The sequence below is a fragment of the Crocodylus siamensis genome, chromosome 3 (genome assembly GCF_052110815.1).
Source record: "Crocodylus siamensis isolate JL-2025a chromosome 3, ASM5211081v1, whole genome shotgun sequence".
Classification (NCBI taxonomy): Eukaryota; Metazoa; Chordata; order Crocodylia; family Crocodylidae; genus Crocodylus; species Crocodylus siamensis.
In genome coordinates this window covers 81613508-81631929 of record NC_143397.1, presented here as the reverse complement: position 1 = coordinate 81631929, position 18422 = coordinate 81613508, and the positions used below count along the sequence as shown (strand labels likewise).

Below are 18422 nucleotides of genomic sequence, written 5' to 3'. Positions count from 1 at the left end.
CTCTGACAGCGCTGGGCAGCTGTGGACTCTGGGTCCTGGCAACCGTGGAGCGCAGTTGCAATCTCCCAGCCGGGGGAAGCAGGGAGCAGGGAGTGTTACCACAGCTGGGAGTTCGCAGCTGCTGTGATCTGCCTGCCCCAGGGTTCTCCTTCTTGCCAGCCTCTCTCTGCACTGGCAATAAACTGTGATGCAATTTAGTGCATGATCCCACAATCACACCTCCTGCCATGAACATATGGCATCTATGTGGATCACATTAAATCCCATTGTCCCTTTACCTGCATGTGTAGAGGGGCCATTAGATTTGTAAATGTGTAAGCAAAAATAGCGGCGCAATAGCAACACAGTGTGAAATTCTTTATGTCAATCAAGAAACTTCCATTAACTTCAGTGGGGCCAAAATTTCACCCACGCATTTTAGAAAACAGGTTACTCACCCATACAGTATCAGATGTTCTTTGAGATGTTTAGTCTATATACACACTCAACTGTTGGGTCAGCAGCGTTTATTGGGCAACAGACATATCCCTCAGATCCTCATCCTGAGAACTGAGGGCACTGAGGGACAAAGCTGCCTTCAACACAACCTCATTCCTTCATCAGTCAAAGAATTCATAGTGCAAGGAGTTTAAAGCAGTAGGAACTTCAGTAGGTCATCTAATCTAACACTGTGCTTAAGACAGATCCATCCCTGTCTAAAACACCCCAGACAAATATTCATCTACTCTGCCTTTATAAGCTTTCAATGACAGCAATTTCACAACCTCTCTTAGTAATTTGATCTTCTGCCTTAGCACCCTTATAGTTGGACATTTCTTCATATCTAACCTAAAACTCCCTATCTGAAATGTTAGCCTTTGTCCTGCTCCTGTGGAGGCAGAAGAACTGCCCACCATTTTTCTTTTATAACCCATGAGTCTGGTGAAACCGGAACCCGCAACCTTTTAATATTCCCCCAGCTGTATGTCAGATGAGCAACCTATTACACCACAAAGCCATACACACTAACACATATTTTGCCACAACAAACATGCACCCAATAACCCACACTGTCATAATTTAAAACAATTTGACAGATAATTCTCTATCTCAGTCATGGATAGTAATGTCACTGAGAAGTCAGCTTGCTGTCTGAGGAATATCAGTAGGCCAAAACAAATACCTTAGTTTAAAATGTTGAAAGATTTGGAACTTAGAAGCTTATGCAGAACTGTGAAAGGCTAATCATATCTTCATATAAAACTCTATCTGACAATAGGATCTTGCTACCTGTACCTGCTTTTCTTGGGGAACGTCCCCTCTGTTATGTTAAAGAAGTGGGAGAAATGTTTGGTCAAATCCCCCTCTGGTGTGTTCAAAGACCGGACAGAAAGCCTTATTCTCTGAAAAGTCCTCTCCCTTCAGGGCATTCAAGAGCCATTTAATTTTCACCTTTGTAGTATGTGTCCAATCCCTCTGCTCCATCGTGCTGCCCACAATATATGCCTCCTAGCGGTTTATCACAACTTGTATTGCTTTAAAAAGCAGGAAATAAGATGAGGACTTCTGCTCACTAGCTTCATGTTCTGATTACAAGGAGTAGTTGACACAAGGAAGGGAACATTTCAACACAGCCTCCTATACGTCTACTTGGCATTGCACTGTCTTTTGAAAAAAGGCTTTTGAAAAAAAAAAAAAGAAAAATGTTGGCTGAAACCTTCCAGGCCTGGAAAGTCCCATGATAGCTGCAGCCAAAACAGGAGAGTTGACAAATATGCTTTCCTTTTGTGAGATTCCACTTTTAGCTCTTATGAAGGGCTGGAATTAGAAAGCCTAATTGTCTGAAGCTTCAGGTCCTCAAAAGCTCAGAACCAGGTTCTCAGTACGATTTTCAGGCTTCTTTACACTCTACAATGTGCTGTTTTCCAATCTCTAAACTAAACTTGTATTTAGGAAGTAATAAGAACATGGCAATTAAAGATAAAGAAACCTAATCAAGGAAGCAAACGACATGATTTTTTTTACAGGGTAGTAAATGTAAAGGAAAAAAAAGGGTGAGTGATAAGTAGTGTTTACCTAATGGTTTCATCTTGTGCTGCTGCTTTTAGCATGTCAGAAATGTGTTTCAAGTGCTGAAACCAGAATGTAGCTGGCAAATCTGGAAGACAATCATAACTGAAATTGTACCTAATGAAATATGCAAAACAGAATAATATACAGAACTATATCAAGCTAGTCCTAGAATATGTAAGACATAGGATTCAGATTTCAAGTAAGTTTTAAACAGTCCCAGTTGTGTTTTTTACCCATACCTAGTTTTAAAATGACTCTATATTCTTAGGATGGGAGCCTCACAGTGCCAGGCTACAGATTAGAAGGACCTGGGTTTGATCCCAGGTGACACTGGTGGGTTTCTATTCATCATTTCCCCTTCCAGCACAGCCTTCTATCCAGTGGGTTCCAGGAGTTACCCGGAGGTAAAGGAGGCCAGAGCATGGTGCTGATCACATCACTTCCTTCTTGCACCAAGGTTAAAGAAACAGTGGGGCCCATCCACCATTGCCTCAATGGTCTGCAATCAGTCTGTACCTTTATACTCTCAAGATAAAGAGTAATTTACTACCACAGTCCTTCTCAAAGTTCAGCCTATTCTTCCAATTGGTCATTACTATCCTACATAAGATATTTCTTAATACTAATGTGATATTAAAATTAAGAACTATTATTCCCACTTCAAACCACCATCTTATTCCTGCTACAACCCTCCATCCTTACCAGAAATCACATATCATGAAATACTGCACCACACTGCACATGGGTATTTCCAAAAACAAAAGCAAGTTCAAAACCAAACCAGTGTGTGTGCAGTGATCATTTACTAACCACACAGCTTGTCTATGAAGTCATAAATGATGGGTGCAGTCAGCAATGCTTTTCAACAGTGTTCTCTGCTGCTGTGTAGTTTTCCACTCATTGCACACAAAATGGCTTTATTTAGAAGTTGCCTTTACCTTCTGAAACATGTTAGTGCAATGATTTTTCTGATGCACTTAAATTAGGGCAAAAGAATCCCAAACCTGTGGCTTAAGACAAATATCATTTGTGTTTTCCCAGGTGCCTGGCAAGACAATGCATATGATGTCTAAGATGGGACCAGTAAAAATGGACCATTAAAAAGACATGAACACTGATTACTTTTCCAGGCCTTAACAAGTTATTTTAATTCCTAGCATCACCTTTATTATACTGAAATTAATTCACTTTTCTTCTATTAACTCCTGTCTTCTATTCAAGTCCCATTTTAATTTTGTTTTAATGTTATCCATTACATAATGTATATTTAGGGATGTCCTTAAAGTACACTGAACCAAAGGAAAAATCATGGGCTGCTCATGATGCCTGGCACTGTTTTCTTGGTGTTTTTGTAGCAAACCCACCCACTGCTTGAACCTCACTGCTGACTGGCCGAGTGGGCTGCTCCATGAGGCCCCACCCCTCACCACCGATTAACAGAGAAGGGCAGGCCCCCACAAAAGGCAGCCCTCTTAGCCAATCAGCAGCAGAAGGAGCAGTTGCCATCTTGGCTACTCCCCTTCATGCTGGCAGCTTCCTCCCCCATGGCAGGCTGGAAGGCTGAGCTGCAGCATCTACTAGCTCTCACTGGGGAGCCAGCATTTTATTTTTAGCAAGTTTTTTTTTCCAGTGATTTTGCACAACATTGTGCAAACTGCTGTTTTTTCTGGTATAGAAACCACCATTTTTCATGGTTTCCACAAAAATCACAAAACCACAATTTGAGTACATCCCTATATATAATAGATACCAACAAACAAAAAACCTGATTAAAAACATATTTTGGTAGTGCTGAAGTGATATTGTGGCTGTGACTGTCTAGGAAATGTGAGAGAAGGATTTTTATGGGTGAGATCATATTAAACCAACTGCACAATTGGGATACTCTTTGACAAGCTTTTTAATGCAGTGCAATGCATTCAACAGCTTGTCTATGTCTGTCCCAACTACTCAGTTGGTTCAATCAAAGAAATCACCTACAAAAGTCCTCATCTCACATTAGAAAAACCACTACATTTCCTAAATCAAGAACTCAGAAGCCAGGAAATGGAAGAATTAAGGTTGCCTGTCTAACTATACTTTGGTTCTTTTGCAAGTTATATGTGAGGTTACTTTTTCTGTACAGAAATAACTATAACTGCAAGTTCCATTAAAATTGCAAAAAAAATCATGACAAAACTTACCAAAAGGATGCTTTAGTAAAGCTATCACAAGAGGCTGATGGTGGTGAGGAAAGTAGACCTTCAATGGAAATTTATGCTAAAATATAAAGTTAATTTTTAAATGAGCTTTGTGGTCATCTTCTCAGAACATAAAACTTAACTATACTAAAAGCTTGCCTTATGTAGACCATAAAGAATCATATAACTAGTTTTAAGTCTAACATTATAATTCTGTATAAAGAAGGGAGAGGAAAAGAAAGAGAAGTCAGCTTTCAAAACATAGTTATTACTGTTAATGGAATTTTTTACTTCAATGCAAACAGGTTTTGCATGGGGGGATGGTGATGGTTTAAATCTAAATGTTCCCTTTTAGTGTCTGCAAAGAGAAAAAACAACTCTGTCTCTCTCTCGCCTTATCCTCAGCTGTAAGTAATTTACTATAGTTATTTGAATTAGCATAGGTATCATAGAACTAGGTGTCGTATAGATGCATGTAATAACAACAACAATAATAATACAGACCACACATAGAAGGTAGCCCTGATCCATGATCTTGTGTGCCAAGTTTCAGGAAATTTTACAGTTGTTTTTTACACTCTCCAAAAAAGGGTTTGTTACTGAAATGCTGACAGGCAGCAACTTAATCAGGTGCACTGTGAATGAAACTATACAATATTTAGTCACAGCTTTGCATCAAAAAGGCAGGTAATAGTCTATAACTCAATATCAACAGGTGAAATGTTTTCATATGCATTACTGGCACCAGAGATTTAGCTTCTGGCTAGCTGAAGGGTGTGTGATATCTACTTATATTCTCTACCCAACTACCCCTATGTGCCTAGGGCTGCACAATGTGCTGCTGCTATGCAGTTAGGGTAGCATAAAATTAATCTGTGCAGCATTTATATGCATCAAATTAGACAGCTGTAATTTCAGCTTTAATTCCTACTGCCGGAGGCTAGAAGATAGATTCAATCACAATACTAATTAAAAGCATGTATATTAGCAGTTCTGTGATGAAGACCCATGCCTTTGCTACTATCTCCGAAAATCATGTGGAAATTCAAGGCAGTGAAAATTCTCTGGAGTTTAAGGGTGCAGATTATTAAATAGAATAGCTTCCTGGCCATTGCTTATGTCATATCAAAGTGGACAGGAAAAATTGACCACAGTGTGAAATTATGCTTTGGATGGAGAACCTGGAAGAGGATTGTGGCCTATGAACATATTTAGATTTTTGCAAGTCTGCCATATTGAAGTTTTCAAGCTAAAGTCTTGATTCTCTTCTAGGTTACCCAGATACAAAAGCAGAAATTGTTTTAGTAAGAGTAGCGTAAAAACTACTGAAAGGCAGAATCAGACTTTGAGTGGGGAACTTTGGAGGCTTAGACTGAGTGAAGCTCTGTGATCCTTTGCCTCATTTGTTGCAATCCCCAGTAAGAGAAGGATATTCTGGTCCTCTTTTTTCTCACTAATTTTAGTTTTTTGTTTTGTATAATCCCTGCTGCTACAAAAGAAAGATTTTCAGTCTGAGATGGAGGACTGTGCTGTAGTTCAGTATGCAGTCACATAATGCATGGCCAAGATAATACCCCTCATGTAAATCATGGCTTATGTTAGTGGACTTCTCTGACATGTCAGAGAAATTACTTCTGCCTTGAAGACTCTATGTTTAGTGCCAGTTAAAATGCCCAGACTGAGCCTTGGCATTTGCCAGCATTAAAATGACACCATCATTTGGCTCACTGAATCCCATCAGAATACTCAAAAATAAAATCATCCTTTTCATGCAAAATCTTATAGCCTCTCATTTAAAAAAAAGATTTAAAAAATAAATGTTGACAAACCTGCTTGTTATCATTCTGGTGAGCCTGGACAAAGCACTGTGTAAACACCTGTATTATCATCATTACTTCTGGAGCTCCATCAGTTTCCAACACTGCACTCCTGAGCATTGGAAAGTTAAATTATGACAGGTCAGAGTATTAGTCTGCCAATCACACCACTGGTAATTGAAAGAAGGAAAAAAAGAGAGAGCACACTCTTTTCATGCTGTAGCCTCAAACTGTATCAGAACTCATCAGGCTATTATGCTAGCACGGAAACCAAAGAAACTTACTTCAGTGACATTTTTAAAGAAAACATAAACAACACATGCACACGTGTTCACAAAATTATACTGTTCTCAGTGTGTATGTATCATACACATACACAACTATAGATCAGAGAAAAAAGGGCAATATTATAAAGCAGGCTGATACCAAACATTTGTCTTTTTAAGGGCCCAATCTAACAAGACACTTAGTCACAAGCTTAACTGCAAGTGTATGAATAGTTTGATTTAGTTCATTGGGATTACTCACAAACTTAACTTTAAGCATGGGATTCAGGCTTTGCTGAATCGCAGCTTATAAAAAGTTTTGGTTTCAACAAGTAGAATCTTCTTGGGCATGTTGCAGAGTATAAGAATAGCATTTCATCTTGCTTAAAACTATTGGCTGTTTCACTTTTACTGTGCATGGAAAGAAGCAGTTCAGTCCAATTTGTATTTAGGTGAGGCAATGGAAAAAATTAATGAATTTTAAAAGGCTATACAAGAAGACTAAATGTAATGCTCATTGCAGTTCAGGCACTTCCGCTGTTTAGCAATTAAAAAAAACCATTCAGTTACACCAACAGAAATGAATGTTATACTAAAGGCATGTACAGCTGTCCCATAATTAGGGGCCCATGGATTTCAAGATGCTTTTATTTATAAAATCATAAAAATCAATCCTGGCGGGTTTCATATGTCAAGAAGGTGCAGTGTTCTAACCAGTGCTCCATAACACAGTATATGTAACCCCGAACAAGTCAAGAAAGCAACATAGGGTCTGCCAAAGACAGAGGCAGGGATTTCTCCCTTTTTGAAAGGTTTGTACTGATAGAAAATAGAGAATCTTTGCTTTTCTCTTCAGAGCAGTGTATTAAATTGGGGCTAATCTGCCTAGAAGAGAACCAGAGGGACTTATTTAGCCTTTTCACATTGTTAAAGATCAGAGATTACCTCAAATGGGAAACAGATGTAATCACAAGTATTAAGCAGAGAAATACAGGTACTCCTCACTTAACGTCATCCCAGTTAATGTTTTTTCACTATTATGTCACTGATTGTGACAGGGGACAACTCTCGGGGCCAGGTCTCATGCCGACCCGCCCACCTGTCTCTATGGGGCAGCCCGCCCAGTCTTGCCTGCCACAACTTTGCTGTTCTCAAAATGGGTGGTAAAATGCGGGAGACTGCCCATTACATGCCCCGATGCCAGGGGGCACTATCTGCGGCTCCGAACCTCCCCTACACCGCAGCCCGTGCCTGGCAGATGGCATCCATAGTGTCATTATGCTCCTGGCCTAGAGCTGGGCCAAGCCTAGCCCTCTCTGTCAGGCCTCTTTCACACACATTCACACCACCCTCCTCTTACTAGGGCCTCTCACACTCTACCCCCTCTCATAGGGTCTCTTTTTCGCATTGACAACTTGGTCCACCCTGCTCCCTCTTGGAGTGGATCCTGTAGGCCATAGGCTTTATCTAGATCACACCTTGGGTATCAGATGTACAGTCTCTCTGGCCTCTCCTGTGACCCTCACCTGGGTAGTGGCTAGCCAAGTTCCTGACCTGGGCCAAGCTTGCCCTGGTCCCTCCTGGGGCAACTTTACTTAAACATACACAAACATACACTGGGCCCCTGGCCCCATGCACTGGACTCCCAGTCCTCTGTTCCCCCTTTTTGGGACTCCACACTTCCCTCAACTTGCTCTCCAGGGGGTTGGCCCATGTGCTGCCCTTGAGGCTGTTCCACAGCCCTACGCAGCACACCCCTGCTGGGCTGCCCTTCAGGCTGACTCTCAGCCCTCTTCTGGGCCCTCACTATCACCCCCTCTCTGGGGTTACACATCTACTCCCTCCTTCAGGGGTCCACGGTTTCCCTCCCCTGTGGAGGCTCAGGTGGCTGCAGCAATGCCTGGCCCCGCCTGGATCTTACACTCTCTTTGGGCTCAGGTGGCCGTAGCTGTGCCTGACCCCTTGTACCCCAGTGTGGTGGGGACTAGGGGTTAAGGTGCCCCAACTCGCCTTTCACCAGGGTGGTAACTGGCCTGGCATTTCCTGGGGATTCCCGTGCCACGAGGAGCTGCACCAGGCCACCCATACCCTGCAGGGCAGAGTTTTAGGTCATGCTCAGGACCAAGAACCTCTTAGCCATCCCCATCAGCTCTTGCCCTTACCTCCTGGTTGTTTCTGCTGCAGCTCAGCTAGGCAATGTTTCTGTCTCTGCTGCTAGCAGCAAACTACTGTATTTATATAGCCAGCCAGTGTTTTAAAATGGCTGCCACAGTCAAGTACCTACTGGCTGCTTGACTCAGCTCTTAAAGTGGCAGGTACTGCAAGTGCACTGCCACGCTGATCTATTAAAGAACATACTTGTTTAAAGTTGTGCAATGTTCGGTTATAATGTTGTTTGGCAGCCACCTGCTAGTAGGTAACTACTGTAACGTAACTGAATTCACTTAACATTTCACTTAAAGTCACATTTTTCAGGAATGCAACTATGACTTTAAGCAAGGAGTAGCTGTAATACAAAAATAACTAGTGATAACCTGGGCTTCAAAACAGTAAAGTAAGATTCCATTCAGAAACATAAAAAAGTAACCTGTCTGGACTAAAATACATCAAAATACATACACTCAGTGAAGTATATATAAAACATGGCAAATAGTTATGCTAAAAGAGGTAAAAGGGTGGGCATCATCCAGGTATAAATGTCTAAGAGAAGATGACTGCAAAAAGGTGACTATTTATCTAAAGCATACACGATTGTATATTTAGTCACGGAGCAGGAAAATACTAGTCCTTCTAGACCAGTAGCTTCCTAAGATCCCTGTTGTGACTGAAACTGAAATATAGTATTAATTTCTGAGCAGAACCTCACTAAAATTGGAGGGACTTCAGAGAAGAACAATAAAAATGAACACAAAGCTGTGGGGACCAGCTGATCAGAAATGATTAAAGCTAGCTAGTACATACAGATTAATTTACTAATGAGTACAGGGGTAGGGAACATAGTCATTTCAAATAACCAAGAGATCAAATGCCAAGAATGGAAAGGAACTGTTGTATGAAGTGAACATAATGGGATACAAGAGAGAAAAGGATAAGAAAAGGAAGTGTACGCTAAATAACAAGAAGGAAAAAACATTTCTTCCTTGTAATGAGGTCTATGAGGCTGCATCACAGTATCCTAAGGGACATGTTGAATTTTAAAAATCTGTTAAAACTTCTAAAAATCAGACTGAGCAAAATATTGAACTGTCAGGCATAATCCAGCATTGTCAAAATGATTTCATCAACATCTGGGCTGGAAGAGACCCCAGAGGATCATCGAGTCCAGCCCCCTGTCCCAGGGGCAGGAAGTCACCAGGGATCATAGGATCCCAGCAAGATAAGCATCCAATTTACTCTTGAAGGTGTTCAGTGTAGGTGCTTGAACCACCTCTGGCGGCAGTCTATTCCAAACCTTGGGGGCTTGGACAGTGAAGAAGTTCTTTCATATGTCCAGCCTGAATTGGTCACGGCGGAGTTTGTGACTGTTCAATCTTGTCATCCCTTGGGGCACTCTGGTGAACAGACGTTCCCCCAGATCCTGATAAGCACCCCTGATAAACTTATAGGTGGCCACCAGATCACCCCTGAGCCTGCGCTTGTCCAGGCTGAAAAGTCCCATGACTCTCAGCCTCTCGTCATAAGGTCTGTTTTCCTGATCTCTGATCATGGCTCTCCTCTGCACCCTCTCAAGCTTCTCCACATCCTTTTTGAATTGTGGAGCCCAAAACTATAAGCAGTACTTCAGCTGTAGCCTCACCAAGGCCAAGTACAACAGAATGACGTCCCGGGATTTGCCTGAGAAGCATCTATAGATGCAAGCCAGCGTTTTGCTCACTTTAATAGCTGCAGCATCACACTGAAGGCTCATATTCATCTTGTAGTCAGTCATGATCCCCAATTCCCTTTCATTGGTAGTGCTAACCAGCGTAGCACTGCCGAGCCTATAAGGGTGCTGCAGGTTTTTCCTCCCAAGGTGGAGAACCTTGCATTTTTCAGTGTTGAACACCATCAGATTCTCATCCGCCCATTTCATGAGCCTGTCAAGATCTCCCAGGATCACCCTCCTGTCCTCAGGTGTGGATACTTTACCCCAGAGTTTGGTGTCATGAGCAAACTTGGCCAGTCTGCTTCTGACACCAACGTCCACATCATTGATGAAGATGTTAAACAGTATAGGCCCAAGGACAGAGCCTTGAGGGACCCCACTGATGACCGTGCACCAAGACAATTGACTCCCATTGACCACCACCCTCTGGGTCCTACTGCAGAGCCAATTCCCCAGCCAGAGGATCGTGGTGAGGTCGAGGCTGCAGATAGCCAGTTTAGCCAAGAGGTGATCATGAGATACCAGATCGAAGGCTTTTTTAAAGTCAAGATATACAATGTTGATCTCTTCCCCTTGTCCAGGTGATAAGTCACCTGGTCATAAAAGAAAATGAGATAGCTCAAGCAAGACCTACCCGCAACAAACCCATACTGGTATCCCTCAGGATATTGCCTTTAGCTAGTCTGTTAAGGATGTCTTCTTTGATCATCTTTTCCAAGACCTTCGCCAGGACAGAGGTCAGGATGATGGACCTGTAGTTTGCCAGATCTACTTTCTTCCCTTTCTTAAAGATAGGCACAATACTGGCCCTCTTCCAGTCTTTGGGCACTTCACCAGAGTGCCAAGAGCTCTCAGAGATCCATACCAGGGGCTGAGCTATGCTTGCCAGCTCCCTAAGTACCCATCAGGGCCAGCTGACTTGAAGGTATCCAGCCTGTCAAGGTGTTCCTTCACAAAGTCAGCTTTGATGGAGGGCAAGGAATCTCCCTCACCTGGGCCTCCCTGACCCACAGTGGTCTGGTGAAAAACTGATGCAAAGTACCCATTTAGCAAGTTCACTTTTTTCTGGGCATCAGTTGTCAGTTGCTCCATCTGGTTGAGCAGGAATCCAATGTTGCCCTTGCTTTTCCTCCAGCTCCCCACATATCTAAAAAATGACTTTCTATTGTCCTTGATATTTGTAGATAGCTGGAGTTCCATCGCAGCCTTGGCTTTCCTGGTTTGCTTTCTGCAGGTCCGGACCAGAGCAGAGTATTCCTCCTTGGTGATGGTTCCAGTCCTCCATCCTTTATAGGTCTTCCTTTTAAGACACAGGAGGTCCACCAGTTCCCTGGAGAGCCAAGGGGGCTGCTGTGCCCTTTTGGTGGACTAGCTGATCTAAGACTAGCCTTTAATTTCTGTTGTCTATAATTTTATTCTGTCAAAACAAATTGTTATAAAAGAGATGTTCCTTTACATCTATAACATTTTTTACAGCGCGTGTTACATACGGTCAATTATAACAAACCCATAAATTATAAAAATTCCTTTTTGCCACCTTGGTTAGAGACAGACATTGAAAAAGCCTGAGCCTGAACTAATTCAGTCTTTGCAGGTTAGTCTAATCTGGCTAGACTAAACTGGTTTGTAACTGGACAGACATCCCAGAAATGGAGGCACATGCCTGCAGTGGCTCAGGCTAGAAGCCAGGGGATGCTAGAGCAGTTCTACCTTCCTTTTCACACTGCTAAGCTGAGGGGGGTATGGCCAGGCCCCGATAGCAGGCTCTGATTAGGGAGGGGTCTCCTGCCCTCCTGAGCAGCCCAGCAGGGAATTGATAAGTGTTTAGCACTCCATCAGAAAACAAAGCCTCTCTCCATTAGTTCAAACTCTTCTTAAACAGCTTTTCCAAGGAAGGAACTGGTCTCCCACAGCACGGACCACAGCCAGCATATTGTATGCTAGAGGAAGCCAGGAAGATGCCTGCAGTCTCTGACGAAGCTGTAGCCATGGAGCAGAGGGGAGGGACCAGCCCTGCTGTGGAGCAGAGAGCCCAACCCAGCCAAGAGAGCATGCCGGGATGCTGGGGGAGTCTGGCTTAACTTAAACCAGCAAGGGGTCTGGGAAAGACACTGCATAAGCCTGTTTGACCCAAATCAGTTCAGGCTGATACTACATTCAAGCAGGTTTATCTCAAGCTGGTTTCTACCATTTTCAAACTGGTTTATGCGAGATGAACATCTGTTCTGTTACAGGTTTATGTGTAATGTCTGTCCCTAGCCCTTATGGTCACAGAGGACTTAACATTATGAAACTTATACAGGCCTGCTCTGGGATGGTACTAAATTTGGGGTACACAAAACAGTTTTGTGAGAAGGGCTGGTAAGTCTTTGAGGATCCAGATCTAGTGCTTATTCAAGTCCAGTGCACAAACCGGGCCACCATAAAAGAAAAGAGCTGTTATAAAAGCAACTGTAGGGTGGCTCCACTGCTATTTCATAGCCTGAAGCAGAAAATCCCCTCAGTCCCTGCACCAATCTTGCAAACTTGGCCTAAACACAGGGTCAAAGACTTGCCTAATGTAGCAATTCTCAAACTTTATAGGCTCCCAGCACCCTTTTATACCATTCAAAAATGAATTTATTTATTGCACTGCACAGGGACTGGGCAGTGGGCAAAGACAAACTTGCACTTACCTATTCATGTAGGGACTAGGCAGTGAGAGGGGAAGTAGGGAGAGGGGAGGGATACCTGCAAAGGATCTCATGACCCTGATTGAAATTCACTGGCTTAATGGAATAAAAGGGATTTTTTATTAAAAAAAATATTGCCCCAAAATTGTGGTCCTTCTTACAGAATTTAAGTTCACCACACCACCGAATCAACAGGGTTCTGGCTTTATTATTACTCTCAGGTGTCAAACACTGAAAACTATGTGGTTCCCAAACATGTATGAAAGAGTATCTTACATGTATCTTTTGAGATCTTCAGTCAGAGCTGGTTTATAGCTATCAAAGAAATCTTTCTAAATTCAGTATTTGTACTAAAAAACCTGCGCTACCTTTGAAGACAGTTCAGCTTTAACATTCTATGCTTGAAAAAAGCAAACCTGAAGCCACATCTGAGCTGTAAATCCAATTCAATTCCCAGGGAAAAGATATATTCCTGAAATGCTGCTTTCTTATGGTTTTATGGAACATTTGATGAGCTGTACCTCATCAATTTTAGTTAAAAAGTATTGTGCTCTTAAAACTGTTACTGTTATTAAAACTGCATGATCAGTGCAAAAAGAGGGCTATTTGCCCTTGAAAAGAATGATTTCAGTATTTGCACGCACATGATAGTCAAAAGAGGGGAAAAAAAGAAAGAACACTGAAAACCAACTACAAAGACCTGGAAGCCCCCATGTGGTGAATTGTGTACATTGCTTTAGGTAATATTTAATACACTGAAAAATTAATCTTCCTAATCTACTCTTGGTTCAACCCCTTACTACTATAAAGATTAGAAGGAATGGCAGGGCTATAGCCTGCTTTACAAAACAGCAATGCTGTAACGTAGCCAGGGTATAGAGAGGACCAGAGGTTTGTAGGTGGAAAAAGTTTGACATAAGTAAGGCCTTGCTTAAAAAGCATAGTGGGAAAAAGATAGATTATTTTCATTATAACTCACAGTCATGAGATCAGTTATAAGTGGTAAACAAGTAGCTCAATCAGCTGTGCACAGAGTAGATAGACTGGTTAAGAGAGGGAATGTTTGGAAGGCACTAGAGAGACTATATCAAGGCATCTTGGTAAGACCAGGAGTTGGAAGATGGACTTATCTCTGTGTGCTGTCTTATCATCACTTGCTTCAGGGAGCATCATCAGATATGTTAGAAAACAATGAAACAAGCCTTTCTCATGATTGTTGTTTTTCTTATACTTTCCAATTTGATTCTGTCCTATGTATCTTCAAGTTTCTAACAGAAGTTTGCACCCATGTTACTTGTCAGCATTGGCCATCCTCTGTGGGATGCTGCAGATATAAAACATGTCCGCAAGGCTCTAAAGCCAAACTCAATAAAGCCCAAGATTCTCAAGTACAATCCATTATGGCTGTATGGTTAAAAATGACTAATAAAATTAGACAAGGTTTTTAAAAAATGAGTGCAAAGTATTTAGCTAGTCCTCAAGCACTCACGCTGCCATAAGTATCTACTTATTTAATATCATATTACTTTTAAACCACAAATCTGTGCCAAAGTATAAACCAAATTCTAGCTTTTATTTTTGGAAGCCAAAACATATTCCAGTTATTTGGATCAACAGCTGTTGCAAAATACCCTCTATACAAGAATACTCGAGTATATAACATTCACTGGGCTTTACAATATCTGATATGACACAAATACCTGTTATACTCATTTTACAGAGAGGAATACTGAGGCACCAAGTTCACCGATGATCACAAATCTAAAGAGTAGAATAACCAAGAGCAGAATCCAAGAACCCTAACTCAGCCTTCCCTGTTCTCAGCCATAAACCTTTAGATCAATTGTCAGTTTAAAAGCTTGTGATTTAATAACTTTCTTTGTAAAATTATCAAAACTTACTTGAAAATTTCATCAACTATTCTGAAGATAGCAGGATAACATGATGCTTTTGGCTATGAAAAAAGAAAAAGGAGTAAATTAGACACTATTTAAGAGATTCAAAAATGTCACATTCATTATACAAGTGTGCAATATTGCCAATGAATACTACTGTGCTTTAGTTAGTACAGAACTTAGACAATACCCTAGAAATTGCTCACACCTCTCTCAGGATAATATCCCGTAAAAATTACTGTAGCAATTGAAGAACTGAGACTACCAATAATAAAGACTAGACTGTTTATACATGCACAAAGCTGGGATCTGCAACTAAGTACAGCAACTGTCACTACAAATACTAAGAGTGACAGATGAATGAAAATGGATTACTACTCATAAAAGTCCTACTGGCTAGAGGCATGAGAAAATAAGTAGCTTTTTCCTTTTTATAGACAACCCATCTTGGGTAAACTTACATTTTCCGGCTATGTCAACAAAATTCAATATAAAAAAAACTAATTTTTCTTCTTTTATTTCCCTTGGCTCTGAAAATACAGCATACATTTTGGTAGGAGATTTTTCATGCTATCATACCCTTTCATGCATCTCAGGTAACCTAAAAATGTTTATTTACATCTTAGAGATCAAAAGTATATTTTTAAACTAGTAATGTTTTTATTCTTCTCTGCAGTGTGATGTAATGTCACCAACAAGATTACCATATTTTAAAGCAATTATTATATGAACTAGTGAATCTACTATTGCATGTCTGAATTTTGAACATTTGCTCTTATACAGAATGCATAACAGTAATCATAAAATAATGACTAGCATAAACCTTTATTTGTATCTTTGTAGGCAAAAGAGATGCCTATGTTTTAAGACCATATGTGAAGATTTAATGAGTGAGCATATCTTGAACAATTCTGTTGAAAAAATGTATCTAATAAAATTCAGTTTTATAGACTTCAGCATTCAGCTGTTGTAATGGCTATTATTTAAAGTGCCTGACGCTTCAATCCAGAGACATATTCTGTGCATATAGTTCAAGCTGCAGTGAAAGTGTGGAGTTATCTTAAAGAGCAACCTTAAAGAGGCAGGCAGCCATTGGAATAAATGATCTAGGAAAGCTTTGAAAAGATGAAGTCCATGTTTCTCACAGTGGTTTTTACCATATTGGAAAAATTAGGTGGCACCTCATTTTCATGATTTATCATTCATATTTTTTTTGGTCATATGGCTGTAGTTAAGTTGTCATATTGAATGTATGCCATCTAGTGTTCAAGAGCATTCACAGCTGGCTGACTAGATGTGTGAGAAACAGCATACAGCCTGCTTGAAGTCTCTAAACTTCAAGTGCTTGAAAAAAACCAAATGGATGAATTTGGGGGACAAGAAAAATACTGTTATTTTAAGGTACTCGGACACTGTACAGTACAAAATATAAAACAACCTTTTAGTTCTTTAGGTTAGCTATTCAAATGCATCTTTTTCCTTCTTTTCAGCACATATATCTTTTCAAAACAACATCACTTCTATACTTATATACAAGCCCCATTTTAGAACAGGGGTGCAGGTTGTAGCTGTGTTGGTCTAAGGACATAGGCAGACAAGGTTCTTCAGGTAAATCCAATATCTTGTGTTAGACCAACTCAAATAGTTGGAAAAATTCTTCTTTGCAAGCTTTCAGGTACAAATACCTGATGAAGGGTATTTGTACCCAAAAGTTTGCAAAGAAGAATTTTTGCATCCTTTTGAGTTGGTCTAATAAAAGTTATTGGATTTACCCAAAGAACCTTGTCTGCCATGTTACAACAGACACTGAAAGAATTCATGCAGTTACCATCACTTCAACATACTTTCATGGACTAATCCATATACAAAACAGTGGCGTATCATGGGTCTCCAGTGCCTGAGGGTCAATGTCCGCATTTGCATCTCCCAGCCCCCTGGGACGATCCAAGCAGACTGTGGGTCCCGAGGCAAATCAGCCTGTGCAGGGCCACACCTCCCACCCCACAACACATCTGCAGGAGAATTAGCAGCACGGCACACCAGCCAGAATGGCAAAAGAAGCCCACAACCTGCCAGGCGGGTGGGTGGACCACATACAAAAAGTGGGAGGCACCCTGGCCTTTCCAGCCAGTGCTCCCCCCAGCCCCCTCTCCCAGGCCTGCACCCAGGGGCCATGGCCCCCTCTCCCCCTGTCAGTATGCCACTGATGCAAAATTAGTTAAATACATGTTTTAGCAAATGAAGTGATGTAATGAGTAGTGTACACTTAATATAAAAGTTTGGCATTCTTTGTTGCTCAGATGACTGTAATAATTATGAAAGTAGATACATTAAGGGTTTCTTCAGGGACATGAACTGGATGGACTAGTAAAACAAATAGGCACCTGCTAGATGGCCTTTATTGTAGAATTTTGCCAGTTTGCTGCAAAGTATACACTGCCTTGACAAGAGACATTACTAGCCCTTTACTGAGACAACTGGTAGTTCACTGAACAGCAACTTTTGTGACATGGAAGTATCCCACAATAATTTTAACACAACTGGAATGCTGTTGTTTGTTGCAAGATACTTGCACATAACATGTGACAAATATAATATCTGCCAGGGGTCTATGCAAGCAACCCAGTGTTGTATCAATAGCTACCACAAAACCAGGGGCACTAGAGGTTGTTTTACAAAGAAAGAAATTTTAACAGGAATCAGTGAAATTGCAGTCGCTATAAGAGCCTATATTTGTGATACCATCTGCTCATACTCAATAGAAATTACGCTTTATCGTTGGGTTCAGTGAGGACAGGCTCAAGCTACACTGTGCTGTCAAACAATATGATGGGGCTTTGGTCAACAAACTATATTCAGGGGCTTCCTTCCCTGGAATTTCACAGCATGCTACAGGTGTCGAATCTTTCTTATACTACCTGACTACAGCAGAACAGTGGCAATTCAGACACTTTTGCAGACTCTCACGTTTGTACAAGGAGAGATGGGATTTTCAGAATGCCATAAATTATCACCTTATCTTTTCAAAAGTTATCAGAGAATCGTGCCTATGTCTTTGTGAAATTAAACCAGAACACCCCAACATCCGATCCTGCAAAACTAGCAGCACAGCTCTGGGGCCTTTGCACCATTGTTTTAAAAACCTGCCTAGATTGTGGGAAACTGGAACTCCACACGTGACTTAATGATTACAGATTCAGATACACTGAATATCAATATATACACTGTTGAGGACAATGATTATATCCACTGAATTTTACTCAGTAGGGGCAAACTGCAGGGAAATCCAGTTGAAAACAAAATGGTCTTCTTTTCCAAACTTCTCTCTCACCTTGTCCACCTTTCTCTGTTTCCTATTTCACTGGAAAGTCTGGGTTTGAAAGGTGAGTCTGGATCCAGCCAAAACATAAACATGTGGATCTATCAAATCAAGAAGGATGTAAGGGCATTGGAATGAGGATAATGCCCCAAGCCTCTGTCCACCTATATGGTAAAGTGTCACTGTGTCACCTGAACAGGAGTTGAGGCATTACAACATTAACTTTAACTGGATAGAATAACAGACCAATTCAAGGACAAAATGTAGGAAGTTGGGGATGTCAAAAGAACTGTATGATCAAAGAGTAACTTAGAGAACTAAGAAGCACAAAAGTTTTCAAAGGACTTTATCTAAAA

General features: G+C 41.2%; 1 protein-coding gene across 2 annotated transcripts in view; it reads right to left on the bottom strand.

The window, feature by feature from the left end:
• The window catches only part of FANCC (FA complementation group C), a 164267-nt gene that overhangs the window by 33854 nt on the left and 111991 nt on the right, over positions 1-18422 (bottom strand). For both annotated transcript variants that reach the window (XM_090038613.1, XM_090038612.1), the window contains exons 9-12: positions 14754-14806; positions 6062-6161; positions 4236-4311; positions 2056-2137 (exon numbers count right to left, since the gene is read on the bottom strand). In XM_090038613.1, the coding sequence (XP_089894739.1) occupies positions 2056-2137; positions 4236-4311; positions 6062-6161; positions 14754-14806 (311 nt within the window). The remainder of the gene's footprint in view (positions 1-2055; positions 2138-4235; positions 4312-6061; positions 6162-14753; positions 14807-18422) is intronic.